The sequence below is a fragment of the Phaethon aethereus genome (assembly GCF_964289735.1).
Source record: "Phaethon aethereus genome assembly, chromosome: 5".
NCBI lineage: Eukaryota > Metazoa > Chordata > Aves > Phaethontiformes > Phaethontidae > Phaethon > Phaethon aethereus.
The window spans coordinates 59,344,627-59,364,558 of record NC_138579.1 but is presented as its reverse complement, the minus strand read 5'-3'; the positions used below and the strand labels follow the sequence as shown (position 1 = coordinate 59,364,558).

Sequence of the window (19,932 nt, the reverse complement as noted above, 5' to 3'; positions counted from 1 at the left end):
ATGGATAGGGAGTCTGTTACTGGAATTGTATATTTTTTTCAGGGAGGAGAAGGGGGTGAAGGGAATGCCTCAGATGTTGACTTGCTTTGGTTATTGTCTGTAGAGATGTAAGTTTTGGAGGATTCAGAGCAAGCTATACCTATGTGAGGTACATAAAGGTAGATCTTAATTTCTAAAGCTGAGGTGAAAGGAGACTGCGGTTTCCTTTAGGAAACTTTAGTGGCTTTATTTTCTTAAAATCTGTTGTGAATGTTTTTTAATCAGTGTTGTTGACTTGCACCCTCTTGTATTTTTAAATGGGACATTGTCTGTTCTGTGTAACAATCTTCTAACGATCTATTCTGAAATGTCACAAATGCATTAAAAGTCTCTCCTGGAAAATGCCAGTAATACCAAGTGTTGGTTAAGTCCAGGTGAGATTTTTTCTACTGTTCAGTATGAGCTGTTTAAACTATTATGTGATTTTGCATTTCCAGGTTAAATGCAAAGCCTGATGGACGGCAAAAGCTACCGTAACCTCATGGACAAGTTGTCCATCTGTACTGAGACTCAGCACATACAATTGGCTAGGCCTTTCTGTGCTGACCCTGTGGTCACGCTTCATGTGTACCCAGAAACACCAAGCCAGGTCACTTGCTCTGAAGATTTGTCGTTCCTTCCTTTCACGTCTGAGCATCTCATCGTGGAGAACTTCTACAGTGAGCCCTGTAGCTTTCCCTACCAAATGCCCCATTCCAATTACCGCAGAAGTGAGTACTCCTATGGGCCAGCTTTCATCAGAAAGAGGAATGAGAGGGAAAGACAGAGAGTTAAATGTGTCAATGAAGGCTATGCTAAACTGAGGCATCACCTACCTAAGGAATACTTGGAAAAACGTCTCAGCAAAGTAGAGACGCTCCGTGCTGCAATAAAATACATTAGCTACCTACAGTCTGTTCTGTACAGTGATTCTGTGGTGGCAGAAAAAAATGTCATGGAGCCAAGCCAAGCACCTAAACCAGTTAACAAACAAAACCAGTTTTTGAAGACGATCTAAACCATTCAAAATCAAGCAAAAGGTATCCTGTCTGGGAACCTAGTAGCTGCCATATTATTAATGACGTGCACGTTCCTGGCACATCTTAGGAGCAGATCAAAGCCTGTGTCAGTATCAGCCCACAGAAAAGAGTTTTAATTTTGCAGACAGTGACTACACTTAGATACAGAAAAGGCAACTGGGGAAATCTCATCTGAATGGCCTAAGTTAGTTAATTCATGGAAATCTGAAAACATTTCTAAAATTGTCATCAAACCAAAAATGTAATACCTGTATGTGTGAAGTAACTGTTATGTATCATCACAGCCTGCTGCTTTAAAATAAAATCTTTCCACTGATGGGACTGAGATTCCTCTCTTTTTTTTTGTAATGTTACTGGTTTACTCTCACATGCGCTTTCTTAAAAGATTTTTGTCTAATTGCCAGTGTTTCTCTTAAAAGGTCTTTTTAAAGGTTCCCAGGAATGTTGTTAGATGCCAACAAAAAGGATAAGTTCGTTTAAAAGGGGGAAAATAAAAAGAGGAGGGTAGCAGCTCTCTGAAGCACAGTTACTAAACATAGGAAGAACATAATGTCTTGCAAGTGCTGTTCCATCATTTTCTTATTAATGAATATTTTATTGCCATTAAAAACTGTTGACTTAGCCTAATTTCTTTTGAAAATTGGATTCTTCTGTCAGTGCCCTTAAAAATTACTAGGACTGCTCATGTAATACACAGTATGAAGAGGGTTAGCAAGGTCTTGGTCTTGGGGGAAAAACGATAATACTGCAACAGGAATTTTTTGGGACTTTTCACTGACAATGGTTGAGGTCTGGGGTGGCCTTCCCTGACTTCCCAGTAGGCTCCTCTGTACTATTGATGGTTTCAGTTAAGTGGTTTACAGCAGATTTATGTGAAGATGGTGAAGAGAGTTTAGCTCGTAACCGGCAAAGTGTTCTTAACGTTTGCTGTATGTAAGGGAATTGTATTGTTAATATTAACAACAATTCTGCTGGCAGCATGAGAGCAGGTAGTATGTAGGTGCAGCAGAATGTACATAAAATGGTTACAGACTTCCTAAGTGCTGTATCCTTGTCCCTAATTGCAATCATCCCCTCTATTATCTTTTTATAGCAGTGAATTGAAAAATGCCTATGAAATGCAATTAAGTATTCCTGTCCGACCCTCCCAAAAAAGAAAGTTAACATTTGTTAAGCAGAAAATGAAGGTTAGGGATCACAGCAGAGATTAACAGGTAGATTTCTGCATTGTATTCTGGCATGTTTTTCATACGCGCTTTGCAGGAAAAGGGTAAATTCATTAATCCTTCCCCTTAATTTTGAAAAGGGAAAGTTTGTAAAGCAATTTAATCTCGGCTTGTCTCAGCTTCAACCTTTGTGTCCACATTGCAAACAAATTTATTTGTCACACCCTGTGGTGGTATGACAGATTTGTTTTTTTTCCCTAAATCTCAGCCGTTGCTTCATATGATGCTATTTTGCCCTGCAGTTATAGGTGAAAAGCCTAAAAAGGATACTGTGCCCTCTTATAATCCCTTCTCTGCCCCTGCAGTTTTTCAGTGCAGTATCTAGATCAACAGGGAGCTGAAAATTGGGCGAATGCGTGGCAGAAAATGGTCCTCTCTGTAGTCACCTTCCACCGGTTTTTAACCGGTAAGGTCAGGACGTCCCATCCTGTAGTAACGGCTCCGTAGCAACTAGGAAACACTGGCAGCGAATGGCTTCCTGCCTCAAACAGGCATAAGGGCAAGATTTCTGCGCTGGAACTAAATCCAGATGGACCAGATGTAGTGTTACCGATAGCTGGTAAGTTTGAAACATGGCTGTGTCTAAGTGCTTGGAGTTACTTGGCGCGGGGGACGGAAATAAGTCTCACCAGGTGTTGCACAGTTGCCTTTGTCAGTGCCCTGTGCTACACAGAAATAGCAGACCTGGCTCTCAGCAGTGACAGTGCTGAATAGCTTTAAAATGGGCTTTAACATAGAATTGGTAGTTGCATTTCTTCTCAAAGTATTGCTGATTCTGGCTTGGCTTGGTTTGTAATAGGGGAGTTTGCACAGCTGTGAAACAAGTGAGTATACTGTGTTAATTTGCTGACTTAAAGACGTGTTTTGCAGCAGTTAATCCACTCTTCTTGTTGGGTTTGGTGTGCTAGTTTTCTGAAATGACGTGTATTTGGGAGTCCTCATAGAAAGGACTCCCAGATCATATCTCTTAGATAAGAGACAAAATAACATTTAAACATAACAGGAGAGCTTAAACTCTTATTTTGTAATTTAAGTGCCTAATTTGTAAATTAGGCACTTAAAATTTATATGTTGTTGAGTTTCCATGCAAATTTTACCCTAAGCATGCTAAGCATTTCTAAGCATTATTAAAAAAAAAAGTAATAAAAAGAAAAAAAGAAGAAAAAAGGCATGGAAGCTTGTCTACTAAATCTTGTCAGATTACCAGAGATAGCATCACATCATCAATCTTACCATGACAGCCTCTGAATAGTTATCACTTGTCAAATCTGAGAAACTCGTTCTTTCTCATGGCAAGCCATAATCCTACTGTTATAAAACATGACAGGACAGCTGAAAGATCAAAATATTTCCTCTTAATACATCACTATAAATAAAACAAGTAACAGGCAACTGTAATCTAATGTCAGGTTCAAAAATTGTCACGTTTACTCAGCTTGTCAACCTCAGCTGTAGTTTCTGTCTCAGCTTGTACAACGGGGAAGATTTGGCTGGGGCTGTGTACAAGAAAGCTTTAAAGGAGAGTGTAGGTATAAGAAAAGAGAGCTGCATGTTACAGTGGGAAACAAAAGTTGGAGGGAGGTGAAAGCTCTTGCTTTCCTGGGCATTTTCTCAGCATTTCTAGTTTCCTTGGGTGTTTCCGTCCCGCTACCAGACTGGGATTTGGGTGACTGAAGATCACAGAAGTCAGTGATATGGATTCATCTGATCAAATGCCGGTCTGTAGATTCTGAAATCATTCTTTTTAAATAAAAATAAACAATTAAGAAAAGCCACTGATTTATTGAGGTACACTGGAAAGCATTTGTTTGTGTTGGAAAATGCCAGTACATTGTCTCTTTTTCGGTCTTTTTCAACTATCAACAGATCACAACGGAGTCCTGTGGGTATCTGCTTTTGCAAGAATGGCTCATTCGGCTACAGATCACAGGTACTGCAGTGTGACGCCAGCTCTGAACAAGTTCTCATGCTCCAGCGTCATACCTACTGTGAACCCCTGCTGCAGGAGCTCTGTTGTACTGCATCCCACCTGGATTGCTGAGCCCCTCACCCCCCAAAGGTAAAAATCAAGTTCTTTGAGTCTGATTTGTTCTTTTTCATGGTATCTAATAGGATAAAACAGACTGGAATGTGTCAGATTAATAAATGAGAAGCTTGAACACAATTTGAGCTTTTCCCTCCCCTGCACTGGCAGTTTTTTAGATGGCATTAACTAAAGTGATTTGCTACCCCGGAGATTAGGAAAAGCAAAGCCTGAGTAAACCTCCTATCAAAGAAACACTCCCTTACTATTATTTGGATAAATAAAAGCATCTTGCGTTAGCAGCCATCTTCTGTGAAATGTTTCTAATGCTTTGTGACAGGGATTATTTTTCCTGTTTTGAACTTGAACCTGTCATCAACCAGCAGCTTCGCTGTTTACTTTTTACTTTTTGCTGTTGCCTGAATGCCCAATGTAAACCATCAGCTATAGTGCTCTTGAGCACACCTACGCTGTGCTCTGTGCTGGAGAGGGATCCTTTCTCTATCCTGGCCTTAAGGGTTGCATTGGCTTGCTGTGTAAACAGCAAAGGAGCTAGTGCAGGTAATGCTGGCCCAGGATTCCAGCATACTCCTGGCCCAGGAATCCAGTGTACTCCTGGCTCACTTCCTCAAAGTTCCAAAAGGAAGAAATCTGGGTAAAAAAAGGCACTGATGTTTTTTTCCCCAAGAGCAAGGAGATGTCCCAGCATAAGCAAGTTTTCTGTTATCTTCCCACATGCCTTGGCCTGTGGAAGTGCTACAAAATGAGGTGAAATGATCCAGTTCTTAAATCTTACAAGATTTTTTTTTTCATGACCTGCAGAAGGTGCTTCTCTCAGTGTTGATCCATTTTCTTTTCTACAAGGTGCCAATGGCTTAGTCACTGCCTCCCCACCCCTTGCCCAGTTTGGAAGAGGCTGAGCGCATTGGGGACATCAGTGGGCTTAGACAGCAACGTCTCTGTGCTGGTGAGAGGGGAACGAGATGGATTTTATTACCATGCTACAGTAAGAGAGGAGATAGAGGTGAGTGATGGTCGCTGTATGGTAAGTCATGGGTGTGTGTAACAGGGTGTCCAGTCCACCAGCAGTCCTCACACACCACCAGAGTGTTGGGTAGCAGTTTTGATTTCAGCTGGTGCATGAATTGGAGAACAGATCACCAGGACGGCTGATGCTTGTGATAATGTCAATTCATAAAGCTCTCAACATGCCTGATTCCAGGCATCCCCTCCTGCTGCCTGGCATGCCAGGTGAGCCTCTTGCTTGGCCTCGAGCACCAATAAACTGATCACGATCAGATCCTTGTTCTGTTCAGCCCCCTTTAGTGACCTCACTTCTAGGAATGAGCAGGCGTGTTTTGGGCATCCTCATCTCATGCAGAAGATGGGTGCCCCCCGAATTCCTAGTTCCTGGTGAGAGCAGCGTTGTTGTGCACCTTGCAAGAGCAGGTCCTCTGCTTCTGCTGGTGCTGGGCACTGAGCCAGGCTCAGACAGCCTGAGTGGTGGTGTGAGCGGTGTGCTGGCTACTGTTATGTGTAGACACATAACCATCAACAGCACGGGAAAAGCGTTAGTGTTTTATGTACACACTTCCAGCTTGGGTCAGCTACAGACCAATGGCTCAGGGTCTTTTCAGAAATGTTAGTGAAAGCTTTAATTCATTAGTTTGTTAGCACTTCAAACTTAACAGAAAAAAGAGTCTATTCTTTCTTGAGAACAGGGAAGTGCCTACTTTCATTGTTGATGGAAAGCCTCTTGACAGGCCTTAATTTAACGAAAATAAAAATTCCCATCAACCCCCCGCAAGAAGCGGTGAGTTAACGTTGTATGTAATGAGGAAGGACTTGGGCACGACTGAAGAACAGGTCTGAATGGCTTTAGTGTCCCTTGTTCCCTGGTGCACACAGCATGGTTTGTGAAATCCAGCTGCACTCTATCTGTAGCTTTTTCTTTTGGGGAAGAAAATACAGGTCCTAGAGGCAGTGAATCCATACATGTGCTTCACTCAGCCTGCTCTCTGGTGAGCCTCCCAGAGGTTTTTCTGGCTGTCTTGATGCCAGACTAACACCGCAGTTCGTTACTGTTCAGGCTTGCTTAGTGTTTTCAGCTAGCCACAGAATGTCCATCTGGTGAAGGTTACGTGACCTGACACATTACAGACTGTTTTTCAGAGAAACTATTATTTTTTTTCCTGGTAACAGAGCGAAAGAGGCATGTTTCTGGTAGAGTTTGCCAAACCACTTGTGTCACGTGGAAGGCATCCAGTGTGTGTGCAAAAAACATCAAAGGATGACATCCTGGAATATGTGAACAGGATGAAGCACTCCTTACTCCCTGGAGACAAAGTGCTGGCACCCTGGGAGACAGATATGACCAGGTACGGCCCAGGAACTGTCCTCACAGGAATTGAGACAAGGGACCCCTTACGAGGTAAGAAAAGTGCTGCGCCCTTCTTCCTCGCCTTGCTCGGGAACACGAGTGAGACTGTCAGGATAAACTCTTGTTGCGGTGCCACTGCCAGATAAATACTGCGCGCAGACAGCAGTTCAGCTTGTTGAACAACAGCTTAAAGCTTGCAGGAGCTGATGGGTCTTGCTGGTGGATATCTGTGTGTAACCTCACCGCTCTGACCATAAGGAAATTGTGACCCATAAAAATGTCACCTTCCGTGTCCACCGATGTGCTATTTCCTGTCTTCGTGGACAAGGCTGTGCCTGCCATGTGAAGGACAGTGGCCTTTTCCTGAGGGATCCAAGTGAGGCAGCTCTCAGGAAGCACCCATCTGTGCTTTAACGTTCGTCTTTGTACCGAATGGTACATCTGGGGGTGATTTTATCACCCAAGTGTAGGAGATTGCAACAGCTCATTCATTTTTCCCATGTCTGACATTCTCCACTGACTTATCAAAATACTATTCTCAAAGCAGTACTGCTAACTTTGGCAGTAACAACAAAGTTACTCAACCAACATTTTCTTGTTCGTCTGATGATAATTTGGGAGGAAAGATGCTGCCAGGCCTGTTGTCACACTGACGGTGTCCTAGCTGCGCGCTCTACCCGCCGTGATATTGTGGTGAGGTGTTACAGAGAGGGGTGATAGCTGATCCTTCTGCTTGACAGGAGTAGAAAGTGCATAAAGCTGCAATGCCTGGTCCATATGTGTGCACTGCCTAAGCAGGCCAGCTGCTTATGGTTGCTTACCTTTTCTCTCAACAGCCGCAGAAGATGAAGAAATTACAGTGCAGTTCTGGAATGACAAGAAAGTGAAACTCCCGCGAGGTGTGGCTCTGTGGATCCCTCCTAGCCTGTGGGAAAGGGTTGTAGAGATGATCCGCATGCCCTTCACCAGCACGATGAAGGCCAGAGAAAGTCTGGACGCTAACTCTTGTATTTTTTCCTGCAGTCCTAAAACAGCCCTGACTCCTGTTTGTGCTGTACATAGCCTTGCCAAGCACTGCTTGCTCTGCTCACCCTGCAGGCCATGTTTCCACTATCACCATGATGGCATGTGCTGTTTGTCAGCGTATGTAAGGTGCCTCTGCTGCTGCCATCCCCATGCTGATGCCTGGTGGCCTCTTCCATCCAGGTTTCTGGTCTCCCAGAGCGAAAATGAGGAGACAGAGTCCAGCAGCGAGCCCTCTCCACGCCTTCTAAAACTGGAAGGTCCGAAACAAGAAGAACCAGCAGCTACCACAGTATCTTCCCCTTCTTCTGATTCAGGGTGGGATCTGGAGCCATTCCCCACTAAAAGTACTGTGGTGGACAGTGCTGTTAACACAGGCTGCGGTTGTCTTGAGAAGCCCAGGCTAAAGGATTCTGCAAGTCCAGAGGGGAAATACTGGAAAAGAAGCCACTACAAGTCCCATCTCAGTAATTCAGGTACCTTTTAATCATCCTCATAGGGAAGCAGCAGTCAGAGGGAAATAAGGAAGCACGTTCTCGGCCCCTTCATCTGGGCAGTCACTTTGCGTGTGATACAGCCTCTCATGCAATATTTCCTCCTCCACGATATTTCTGCTGCCTCATCTTGCATGCTAGCTCTTGTTTTGGTAACTCATCCAATGGAAAACTACGAGAACAATGAATTTAATTTGGGAGCATAGATATCCCTCTCTTGAGTTTGTTTCCCATCATTTTCCTGTACTTTTTGTGATGCTAACATCTTCATTAACCTTCACAGCTAGTCCAGGCAGAAAAAATCACCTGGAAGAATTCCTTTCAGGCTTAAAGTGCATTTTCCTCTCTTCTGAAATGAATGTTTCTCCGTTTCAGTTTTGGTTTCACTCTTCATAAGGCTTAGATACAATTTTTACTCTTCCCCAGGACTCTGCAGTCACAGCAGCACACATACAAAGGGCAAGCTGGAATCCAAAGCCATCTCCGTTGTGGACATGTCCCACGTTGGCCCGACGAATCGGAGCGCAATGTTTGAAACCACTGGGCAGCCTCCCAGAGGTCAACTCACAGTGAAAGAAATCCTAACAGACCAAGATTGTAAGCCATCATCGGGGGTACGGTCATCTGTATTAATAAGCACTAAGCACACGGTTTGTTTGAATGGAAGAAATATTCCTGTTAACGGTCTGGTGGTTGGCTAGAAAAATACATCGTTCCTAACTTAACTGCCTGCTCAAGCCATCTACCAGTTTTGTGATAGGGAGGGAGCTTCTTCACTAATCAAAACAAAACAACACACAAAACCCTAAGGAAGGGCTGAAGCTACTAGGTAAAATGGAAGAGATTATGCTGGTAACTGTGTGAGCATTCAACAACGCAGGTTTCAATTCAGAAACCTGCCAAATGCCTATTGACATCAACCCAGTGAATTCCTATGGAAGTAGGGTCCTAAACGAGTGGCCCTGGAAATGGACAGCTGTGTCTGTCAGCAGCAATAAATCACAAGAAAAGATTCAATCTGGAACAGTGCTGGGCTCTGCCAGTCCCGCTCTGATAGTCACGATCTGTATCTCTGAAAGATAAAAGCAGGCATTTTTAGTGAACAGTGTACTGACTATCCTCAGAACAAAGATAACACCCTGAGTTTTAGGCTTGGTTTCTGCTGGACATGGTCCCCTCCTGCTTTAGAAAAACTTTTAAAAAATCAGAACGTGAATGCCAAAGAAAGAAAGCACAGGAAAGAGGAAGAAAAAAGCTTGCAGGAAGAAGGGGAAGATGAAAGAGAAGGACAGCATGAACAGAAACAGTGCTCTGCACAAGAGCACCAGGGGTACAATGAATAAATTGTAATCAGAAATCGAATACTAGATCTTCTGTACCTTCATACTCTTGCTACTGTGAGCTGACTGCAGAATAAATCTTGGAATGTGCTAAACCTGCATGATTCTCTTTAGGAGAAGATTAATTTGTTAGTGACATGTCTTAGTGAACAGAGAATATATTGGAATATATCTTGTATCCTCACAATTATATGCATTAATTTTAAGCAGATGCCTATCAACTTACTAACTGTATGGTTCCTACTTCATTATTTAAATAATCATAATTACACACCTTTGTAATTGATTTCCTAGGAATTCTTAGGCCAATATGGAGCTGCAGGCAGACATACTCTGTGTTAGCAAGTGTCACAGCTGTGCACTGAAGTGACACGCTTTCCATTTTGGTAAAACTAAAAAAACAACAGAGTGGCTTCATTCTAGCCCCAAACTGGCAGCATGAATCACAGCAGTGGATGCAATGTGGTAATAGAGAGTATAATGGCATACTTCTATTTTTGTAAAATAGCCCCTGGTGCTTTTAAATCCAGAATATACTTTGCTACTCCTTGAGATAGCTGAAGCAGTTTTATCGTATAATACAGTCTGCATCAGAAGTAACTTGCACCAACCAAGTGAAGCAGGAGAGCAGGCTTCCCAGAGGTGCTCTCTGTGGGGCTAATGTTCTCCCACTGTAGTCACCAAAAATCCTCCTAACTTCTAAATGAGCAAAGTTTGGTCAAAGCCTAACAGCTTCTGAAAATACTGTGGTCTTATTGTATGCTGCTTTGTTTCAGCAGTAAAGTTTGTACTAGCACAGGAATGAAATGATTATTAAAGCTACGTGAGGCAAAGGTACCTATCTTATAGCCAGGAAAGCAGCAGTTACAAAAACACTGATGGTTTTTTTAGGCTAGACTTTAAAGTGATCTGTTTTCTGTCCTCCAGGAAGAAGGTTTTGCAGCATCAGAAAAGCAAAGATATAAAACAGCAGGAAAGAAAACAGAGTCGGATGATAAACGTAAAGTGACTTGCATAGGAGATGACAAACTTCACGATACAGACCATGTCAGAAGAGGACCGACAGAAAAAACAGCAACGAGCTCACTTGCAACAAAGCAAAGACAGACATGATCGACAAGAATTCAATAAATGCACAATTGATGAAATTTAGGAGCTGAAATTTCAGGTAAACTGCTTATAATAGAACAGTGTTACATTTATTAAGCAAATCAAGTTCTGATTTAGGTACTGTGTCTGTAGAATATCTTTATGGATAATTGTATAATTTTAATAACTGAGAAACTCTATGTCCACCCACGTTGAATTTCAGCATCCTCATGCTTTACTCCAAGGTGTTATATTAAATTCCTAATTATTTGGACTCGACTTTACAATTATGGAAAGACTAGGTAAACTAGTATGACTACTAAAAGCCTAAAAAGATGCGGAGCAAGTGTCTAATGAAGCTCCAATTTGTCTACAGTTCTCTGTAGTCAGCCAGAGGAATTCAGCATAACGATTTATTTTTGTAGAAAGCCCGAAGGAATGGAGAAACAATACAAGCTGACAGCTGAAAATATTTTTTCAGGATTAAAGCAGAAGAAAAAGTATCTGGAGGGTAAAGGACCTGCTACTGTAGATACAAAGAACAAAATGCTCAGAGATCCAGCATTCAAACCACGGAATTTTTTATATTCCCATGAAAATGAACCGAAACCTTAATACCATCAGCTACAAAAAGATTACAGATATATATAGGTCATGTCACTAACACTAACCATGAAATCTGATCCTTCAGGAGAGTTAAGCATCCGGGGAGTCTCGTTAGTGGGACTGCTCATGGTTTAAAGCGTATGAACATGGCCATAAGCTGCAGTGTGCAGTTACTCAGCAGCACCAGCACTTCTCCCCTGCAGAAAATAGGGAGAAAATTCAGGGTATGCTACTGCCTATTGAAAAAGGCAGCTAACTGGTGTTTAACCTAGGTAAGAGCCTGCAAAGAGACAGGACTTGAAGGGTCAATAGTTTATGTGCCTATACTGAACATTGGACACACATTCAAGTACTTTCCTGAGTTAGGGTCCTAGATAATGCAAATGAAATGCACTTTTATTTCTTTAGCAGGATAATAAAAGTACAGATAGGAGAGATGCATTGTGAGCCAAGCTGCTCTAAAATCAGTGCCAGCCCACAGAAGCTAATATACATCCATATTCATACCACATGCACTCTGTGGTCAAGGATGTGACCAGGATGTTCTGTCTGAGGATAATATAAAAGCAGCTGTCACCACAAAGACTAAATTGTGTATTTTATTCCATTGATTGTATCTTTAATTGTTTAAAGCATAAGAACATGGAATTACACAGTCACATAATTGGATTTAAGGCACACAATGTACAAATATTTATAAAATCAGTGTACAAAGTGGGCTGCATATAATTGCATTAAGTAGAAAACAAATGTACAGGCCATAAAAATGGAGTCCCAAAAAGGAGGGTATTATTAAAGTGCTAACAAGAAAAAGATATACATAGTTCATTACATGCATTAAAACAGCCTCATATTTTATTCCTGTGGTTGCCAAGAAACAACAAACATCATAGAACAAAAGTTAAATCAACAGTTTGTCCAGCGTTGACATCCACCACGTGGGTTTGTTGCACCATGTCCTCTGAGGTTGCTGTGACAGAATAGGTGCCAGGAGAAACTTCAATGTAGATGTCTTCAGAAGCATGTCTGGTCTTTAGGGGGGGAAAAAAAAGTTTCATTACTGTTTAGCCATCTTAGACTTCTCACAAAAATAAAAATTTTGAATTTGGGTAAAAAAACATACTAAGATTTTTCAAAATATACAGGCAGCATGGACAAAACTGTAAAATGTTTCTGTCAATACAAAAATTAGCAAGAGGCATATGCAAAGTATTTCATCTAATGTTCTAATGTTTCAATCAATGGAAATAATCAACATGCTGTAATCTCTACCTCACAAAACTGGAAGTTGCCAACCAGAACTGTTTTGAACATAAACCTGGAAAACATCCATACAACAAGGATGCTGCCACTAATTTGTACTGTGGTACGCATTCCATGTTTCTCATCTTTTGTGGCTTAGAAGTTCCCAAAATTGATTCAGTGAGGTGTTAGACTTTGAAAAATAAAAAAAAGTTTTCTTCTCCTTGAGGAACAGGAGTCTTCAGAGAAAGTGTATGAGGGCCAAGCACAACTGGCTAAGCAACTGCCACGTGCCTTGCTGCATGCCTTTCCTCGGCACAGTGCCTGTGTCAGGAGCACAAATGAGGTGAGACTGGAGGACTGCTGGGTTATTGCTGCTGATGCAAATCACAAGAGCCTGAAGATGAATCAGTGTTTGACATTCTGTACCAGTCCAAAATATAAAGTAGACTCTTAACTGGTTATGTGCCAGAATGCCACAATCTGGTTAACTGTGCTAGTCTCTGTATGCTCATTCTACTGCCCACCTATATGTATATTAGGACTGTGAACAGACCACTGGTTAATCTTCTGTGCCATCACAAAGTCTTCACACTTGATCACAAATTTTAACCAGTTTGATGCAAAATAATAAAGAAGCGCTGTACCTCAATTTAAAAACAAAGCATTCCATAAACTTACGCGTTGCTGGCAAGTTTGAGCTTGACGGGGTGCGACAGAGGCTTCAATCCTCTGGAAAGAAAAAGATACTGTTTTCTGATGATACAACACAAAAGGCAGATTCAGCCCCTGAGAGAGGGGATGCTTTGTGTCTGTGAAATCTTCCCCTCCACAAAAGAACTGATATGACACTGAGTGGTGCCACCAGAAGTTACTCTGCCTCCCCCTGCTGAGAGAAGGCTTGGATCAGTCCAGGTATTCATATGCCCATGGGATGTCAAACCACATAAGTTTACTGTAAGCGTCACAGACACTAGATGAATAACAATTGTCCTGTAGGGGGGAAGCAATAACCTTTAATCAAAACCAAAGCTACCTACTTACCTCTTCTTCGGAGGCCGCCAGCTCTCTTTCTCCTGCTTGCCTGCCATGATATCTGCAGATGTGTTTGATTTCATGCTCTTTGCATCTACAGGCTGCCATGAAGCTATAGTACTTCTGGACAACAATAGAAACAGAGACTATTATGTGGAGAAGCATCAAAGCCACGCTCATAGTTACCGCAGATTTACAATTAAAAGTGGAACTGCACAGCTACTGACCTTCTGTATTAATTGGCTGGTTTGTTCTCATGTGAGGATGAAAACAATGCCTGGATATCCACAGGACATCTGCCTTCTGGTACAAGACTGTCAGCCCTGATTTTAGATGCTTGTGTTCCATACACAGGGACTCTCTGACACGTCAGAACTGAGTTAGTGAAAGTATTAGAAGGAATGCTCTGGAAACATCTACCTGATCAGGCCCTTCAAGAAAAGCTCTGGTGGAAGAAGGCATAGTTTATGGGCCCTTAATAGGATGTATATGCAAGCTAAGTCCTTTGCAGCCTAACCAGTGAAGCCTGGTTCTGCAGGGCACCTGCAGGAGCACTGCTCTAAAAGCAGAACATGTTAATACTGAAAAATGAGTTGGTGAAGAAGCTAAGGTGTCTTCAAGGCTGGTACCAGTAGCATGTTGGTTTTGAAAATTGCATTTAACTCCACACCAGCCCTTTTCTGGCTTCATAATAAAGGCACTTGAATCTTTCCCCACTGCAAATTAAGTATTTGAGTACAGCTCTGCTGCCATCTGCTGTCACCACAGAATTCCTCCCAGAGTTGACTTTTTGATCACAGGGACCAAAAAGTTTCAAAATACCTATTTTATTTTACTTGTATTTTCCTTGTGTCTGACTGTCAAAACTAACCATAGCAAACATGAGGCCAACAGCAGTTCTTATTTCCAAATCTTCTGCTGTGCGTTATTCCTTGAGGTTATGCACACATCAACAGATTTGGCTGCTTGTATTGAGGTTTACTGTGGAGCTATGTCCCAAAATACATTGAATACTCTGATCTTTTGCATAACACTTCACAGAGCATCTCTGTATCATAGGAGGTGAGCTGGATTCTTTTACATGATGTCACAGAAGAAATGAAATCAAACGTTTGGTAAGAAATGTGGGTAAACTTTAGTCTCTAAATAACTCTAAACAACTCATTTTAAATCATATAATTTTAATCATTTGCACTCAGTGCCATTCAAGTGCCTAAATGGTTATGTTTGGCTATAGATCTTAATTTTGTAAACTTTATCCACGAACTTGTGGGTCTGAGAATTCCCCTCCCCACCCAGTAACTGAAATAGTAGTGTCTTGGCCAATGCATAAATGTGGAAGTCATCCACTGCTTGTTCTGCTCTATTATAGCCTCCTAACAGGACATAGGATGAGTCTCTATACATTGTTATATTTTTGTTTCACCTTGTGTAAAAATCTATTCTGCCTGAGTTGTTTTAGGATTAACTGGTTACTTTGCATGGAGTGCTTTGGAATAATAAAGGAGTTGCTTAGGCGATAATAATCTGGTGTGTGTTGAACTACTGTTTTCTGTAATTTAATTGAAGACTTAGCCTCTGTTATTAACTCTGCAGACAACGAACTCCATGCTGCATGATAATAACAGACCCCGAAGGGCAGAGATGATGCAAACTGTGATGGAGTTTTCAGAGACTTTAATGCAGCAGTCGGGCTGCAGGGCTCTCTTCGCAAGGACGGGCTGGCAGAGCGGGCTCCCGGTGGGCTCCCGGTCCATCTGCCCAGAAGAGCAATGACACCCGGCAGCCAGAGTGCGAGCGCAGCTGTGACACTGCAGTTTCACAGCGAGTATGTGCCAACATGAAAGCAGGGGAGCTGTACATCTGTACGCAAACCTGAATTTCTACCTATCACAAATAAAGATATGGTGCTGCTTAGAACCGAGCCCATAATCCAGTAGCGACATCTCAAATGACGTTTGCTTAAACGGTGCAAGACATGCAAGATTCAGACATTATGGATGTAAAATGGGGAGGTTAACTCTGAATGCAGATTGAATACATGCCACAAAGCAATCCCTTTGCTCGAGATTACTTCTGCCAACCAGAACACACTGACTGTATCAACCAGCATGACTAGTTCATGTTGGCATGATGAAAACAAAGGGTTATTCTGTTGTAAAGCGTCTCCACAACAGAGGTGCAGAGGTCCTCGCAGCACTGGAAACAACTCTGTACATTGTGACACTTGACAGTGGCTGCCACCCTGTAATTTGTAACATCATCTGATGTTTCTGCCTCTCTAACCAGATTGCTTTTCCACAAAGTAGTGGAGAAACTGTCTGCTAAAATCTGTACAGGTCTCCTGGTACTCTCTATGGGTAACACCAGTGAAGCTGCAGCATGTCACCTACTACCAGACAGCGAGTGCCCCAAATTTGTTAATCTAGGCTAGCATCACAGGCTCCCAAGCTAAGCTCTTGCCACGCAATGAGCAGAATTACTCTGCAGTCTAATTCTGGCAGTTTTAGCAGAAGTGGTACGAACAGGCCTCTGCCAGGCCCATCATAAACGTTCCCCTTTGCACAGGTCTGGGGGGGTAAAGCCTCACCTCACATTCCTTTGTGGCTTGATTCATCAAGTTCACAATTGAAGCGAACGCTGCACTGAGACGTTCTGAATCTTCTTCCTGCAATTAAAGACACCTTTCGTAACTCACAGTGTGGTGCTCCTTGCTTAGAGGTGGAAAGTGTCAGGTGATCCAATAAGCAAAGTACTGGCTCGCGCCGGAGGCTGTCTCCGGGGTGCTTAGGTTCAGTGCAACGCGCACCAGGCAACACCGAGGCACTTGCTAGGCCCAAGAGGTGACCGGGCGGAGCGACTGCCTCGTCCCGCCGCCCTGCAAGGCACTGGCAATTTATTTGTCAGTGCCTCGAACGCTGCACGCTGGCTCTGACTAGCTAAAATGCCGAGAGGGAAGTAACCAAGTGTGAACCCGTTCTATGTATTTTAAAATGCCTCTAGCTCGTTAAAGCACGTGTATACGGCTCAGCCCCACGCAGAGACGCACACACGCTAGGCCTCTATAGCACACGAGCTATCCCTGCCACCATGTCGGGACGCGGCTCCTCGGCGCTTCGTATTTATTTTGTTGCACTTCTACCGGCACAGCCGCCCCCGCCCCACCGCCGCCCGCAGCACTGACCGGGGCCGAGGGCGGTACCCGTCCCGCCGGCCGCCGCCGCCGCCGCCGCCGCCGCGCCCGCTCCAGCACGGCGCGCGCCAGCCCCGCCGTCCGCCCCGCGCGCGCCCCCTCCATCCCGCCGCCGCCGCCGCCGCGCGCCGTCACAATGCGCACGCGCCGCCACCCGCTCCGCCCCGCCCACGCCACACGCAGCCGTTAGGGGGCGCCACAGCCCCGCCGGTGCTGCGCTGCCCCGCCCCGGCCGTGGGTGAGTGCCGCCCCTGCCCCCCCCCTCCCGCCCAGTGGCACCGGGCAGATCCAGCGGGGCGCCCGGTCCTGCGGTGAGGTCGGGGGTCTTTGTTTTCCCCTCACGCTGCCACCTCGGGGGAGGGCCCCACGTCCGCGCCCGCGCCCTGTCCTGAGGTAAAGCCACCGCCCCTGGCCGGGGAGGGGCGTCAGGACAGGCTTTCCGTGAGCTTCCCTCGGCAGCGCCGCTCCCGTTGGCGGCTGGTCTGTGAGGCGCCCGGGTGTTGCTCCGCGGCTGTCGCCGCCGGGTGACAGCGGGGGAGAGCCGAGGGAAGCTGGAGGGTGCCGAGCCCCGGCCCGGCCCGGCTCGGCTCGGCTCGGCGGGAGGCACGCGCGGCTCGCCGGGCCGCTGCCTGCGTGCCCGGGGGGCTTCGCCCTATGGTCTCTGTACTGGAAAGCGGTACTCCCTTTATTTATTTATTTATTTTTAATTAGGAGGTACAAAATAATAATTACAGTACTTAGTAACGGTTGGCTGAGTGAAACAGGTATTGGTAAGAGGGCAGTGCGCCAGGTGAGCCGCCAGTTCAGACCGCCTGCGAACTATCACTGCATCGAAGACCTTTCGCTTTGGCTAGCAGAAAGCAAGCACAAAGTGTTTTAGCCTACTGCAAGCAAGATTTGCCAAACAAGCAAATTTGCTCGCTGGAAGCTGCTTCTGGCCCAGGAGTGTTTTCCAGCGGGGCAGCGCGTATGCAGGAGGCCTTTGTTGGCCCCACAGCGCGCGAGGCTGCAGTCCCCACTCGGAGCTACCAAACAGGCTGGGAAAGTGACTGTGGCTGCATGTAAGTTAGAGGCACTCGGTGGCTTTGCTAACCTCACTTGCACTGAGGTGACAGTAGGAAGGGCAAAATAAGCACAGAAACTTTCTTTAAGTGCCATATGGCCAAGGTCAACAAGTAGGCCCTGATTTTTCAAGTCCTTTGTTCTTGCTTGTGGAGCTTTGCTAGCTGTAATCTGTTTGGCAAGCAAGAAAAATAACCCTCTCCTAGTTTACATTTTATTATCATCTTCCAGTTGCTTAATCAGAGCAGCAGCCAGCTCCTGTAATAAACAAGTCCTTCACAGGCTGCTTGTTCATTAAAACACATGGAAGGCCCCAATTCAGTGTTCAGTTACAACTTAATTTTAGATTGAGTCCCCTGTTGTCAAAAGAGAATTTAGGCAGTTGCCATGTTGCTTCAGGTCTGGGGGACTAAATGCAACATAAATGCGGGAGAAAATAATATTTCATAAAAGCAATGCTAGCATGTTTGAGATGTTTGTTTGATGTGCTGGAGAAGCAGCCAGAATAGACTGCTTCCTGCTTAACTGGAAGTTGCGCATCTTTCTTTGAGCATCCTTCTTTGTTATCATTGGCCGCCTGGAGAGGCGATGGCTTTGTTATCTTGCTGCACTTGTGAAATATTCTTGAAAAGACCCTCCTATGTTGCTTTGATAACGGGGAAAGAAAATTGCATTAATTTTATATTTCTGCCAGGTACTTGTAGCAGTAGCTTGTTGTTCAGGAGGTAAATTATTCTTTGTGTGTTGAAATTTAAACTCCCACCATTTTTTGATGTTCAGTGACACAGTACTCCTTTTGCAGCTGAGTAAATACATCTGTCCCAAGAAGGCTGACAGCTGAAATAGCTTCTTCTTTGAAACACATTCACATCAGAATCCAGATGAGAGTTACCCTTACTTCCTGTGCAGTCACTCTTTTGAAATATAATGGAGGTTTGTGAAAGGCTGGACACTGACACCAGATTTCCTTGTTGCGTGGGATGACAGATCAGAATATCTCAGGGCAATATATCTTATTTTGTTGATGAGGTGGCAAAAGCCAAGAATAGTTTAATCTGAGTACTCAGCTCTGGGCTGAGATAAATGTCCTTGTGCAGGAAAGCTCATAAGCATTTGCCTAATGCTGAGCATCGTTTTGGTTCCGTTTTAGTCCATGGAAGGAAAGTAAGTATGTGCTTGAGGTTCAAGCAACATGCAGTGATGGAATTTGTATTTCCAGTTATGGAATTCACACATCACTCTTCCTTTTTCTTATGTTCCAATTATCATTTGGTTAATATATTGCAAAGTGACTTGTAGGGAAGTGATCATGCCCCTGTTCTTGGCACTGGTGAGGCCGCACCTCAAATACTGTGTTGAGTTTTGGGCCCCTCACTGCAAGAAGGACATTGAGGTGCTGGAGCGTGTCCGGAGAAGGGCAACGAAGCTGTTGAGGGATTTGGAGAACAAGTCTTATGAGGAGCGGCTGAGGGAACTGGCATTGTTTAGTCTGGAGAAGAGGAGGCTGAGGGGAGACCTTATTGCTCTCTACAACTACCTGAAAGGGGGTTGTGGTGAGGTGTGTGGTGGCCTCTTCTCCCAAGTAACCAGTGATAGGACAAGAGGAAATGGCCTCAAGTTGCACCAGGGGAGGTTTAGGTTGGATATTAGGAAAAATTTCTTTACGGAGAGAGTGGTCAAGCATTGGACCCGGCTGCCCAGGGAGGTGGTGGAGTCACCATCTCTGGAAGTATTAAAAAAACGTGTAGACATGGCACTTTGGGACATGGTTTAGTGGGCTCGGTGGTGTTGGGTTGATGGTTGGACTTGATGATCTTAAAGGTCCTTTCCAACCTCAGTGATTCTGTGATTCAGTGAAATGTTTACGTGCCGCGTCCAGGCTTCGGCGCGGTGCTGGCTGACAGCTGGCACCCTGCCTCGTCTGCAGGGCCTCGACCTCAGGCGTCTCGCGCGGGCTTCCCGCCCGTTCAGCCGGCAGGCGCGCGCGGCAGGCGCGCCGGGGCGCTGGCCCTAGCTGCGCCGCGTGGGGGGGTCGCTCGCGCCACGCGGAGGCCTCCTTCGCTCCTCGCCCTGCGCCCCGGCCGGCGGGAGACCCTGCCGGGGGGCGCCGCTCCGGGGGGGGCGCCCCCCCGGGGGGCAGAGCAGCGCCAAATCGCGCTCG

The 19,932-nt window shown here is 44.8% G+C and overlaps 3 protein-coding genes across 3 annotated transcripts; 2 read left to right on the top strand and 1 right to left on the bottom strand.

The window, feature by feature from the left end:
- Positions 1–481: 481 nt before the first annotated feature.
- On the top strand, positions 482–1,036 carry ASCL3 (achaete-scute family bHLH transcription factor 3; the record flags this gene model as incomplete). The annotated part of the gene is made up of 1 exon (XM_082000295.1): positions 482–1,036. The coding sequence occupies one exon, from the start codon at positions 482–484 to the stop codon at positions 1,034–1,036; it is 555 nt and encodes a 184-aa protein (XP_081856421.1).
- Positions 1,037–2,650: 1,614 nt separating this feature from the next.
- LOC309405417 (uncharacterized protein C11orf16 homolog) lies at positions 2,651–10,657 on the top strand (the record flags this gene model as incomplete). Its single annotated transcript, XM_082000187.1, has 7 exons — positions 2,651–2,690; positions 4,151–4,343; positions 5,172–5,331; positions 6,510–6,738; positions 7,524–8,186; positions 8,631–8,818; positions 10,472–10,657. 7 exons carry the CDS (start codon positions 2,651–2,653, stop codon positions 10,655–10,657), a joined length of 1,659 nt encoding a protein of 552 aa, XP_081856313.1.
- Positions 10,658–12,126: 1,469 nt separating this feature from the next.
- AKIP1 (A-kinase interacting protein 1) lies at positions 12,127–16,814 on the bottom strand (the record flags this gene model as incomplete). The annotated part of the gene is made up of 5 exons (XM_081999967.1): positions 12,127–12,270; positions 13,163–13,213; positions 13,526–13,639; positions 16,107–16,184; positions 16,701–16,814. 5 exons carry the CDS (start codon positions 16,812–16,814, stop codon positions 12,127–12,129), a joined length of 501 nt encoding a protein of 166 aa, XP_081856093.1.
- Between the last annotated feature and the right edge of the window lie 3,118 nt (positions 16,815–19,932).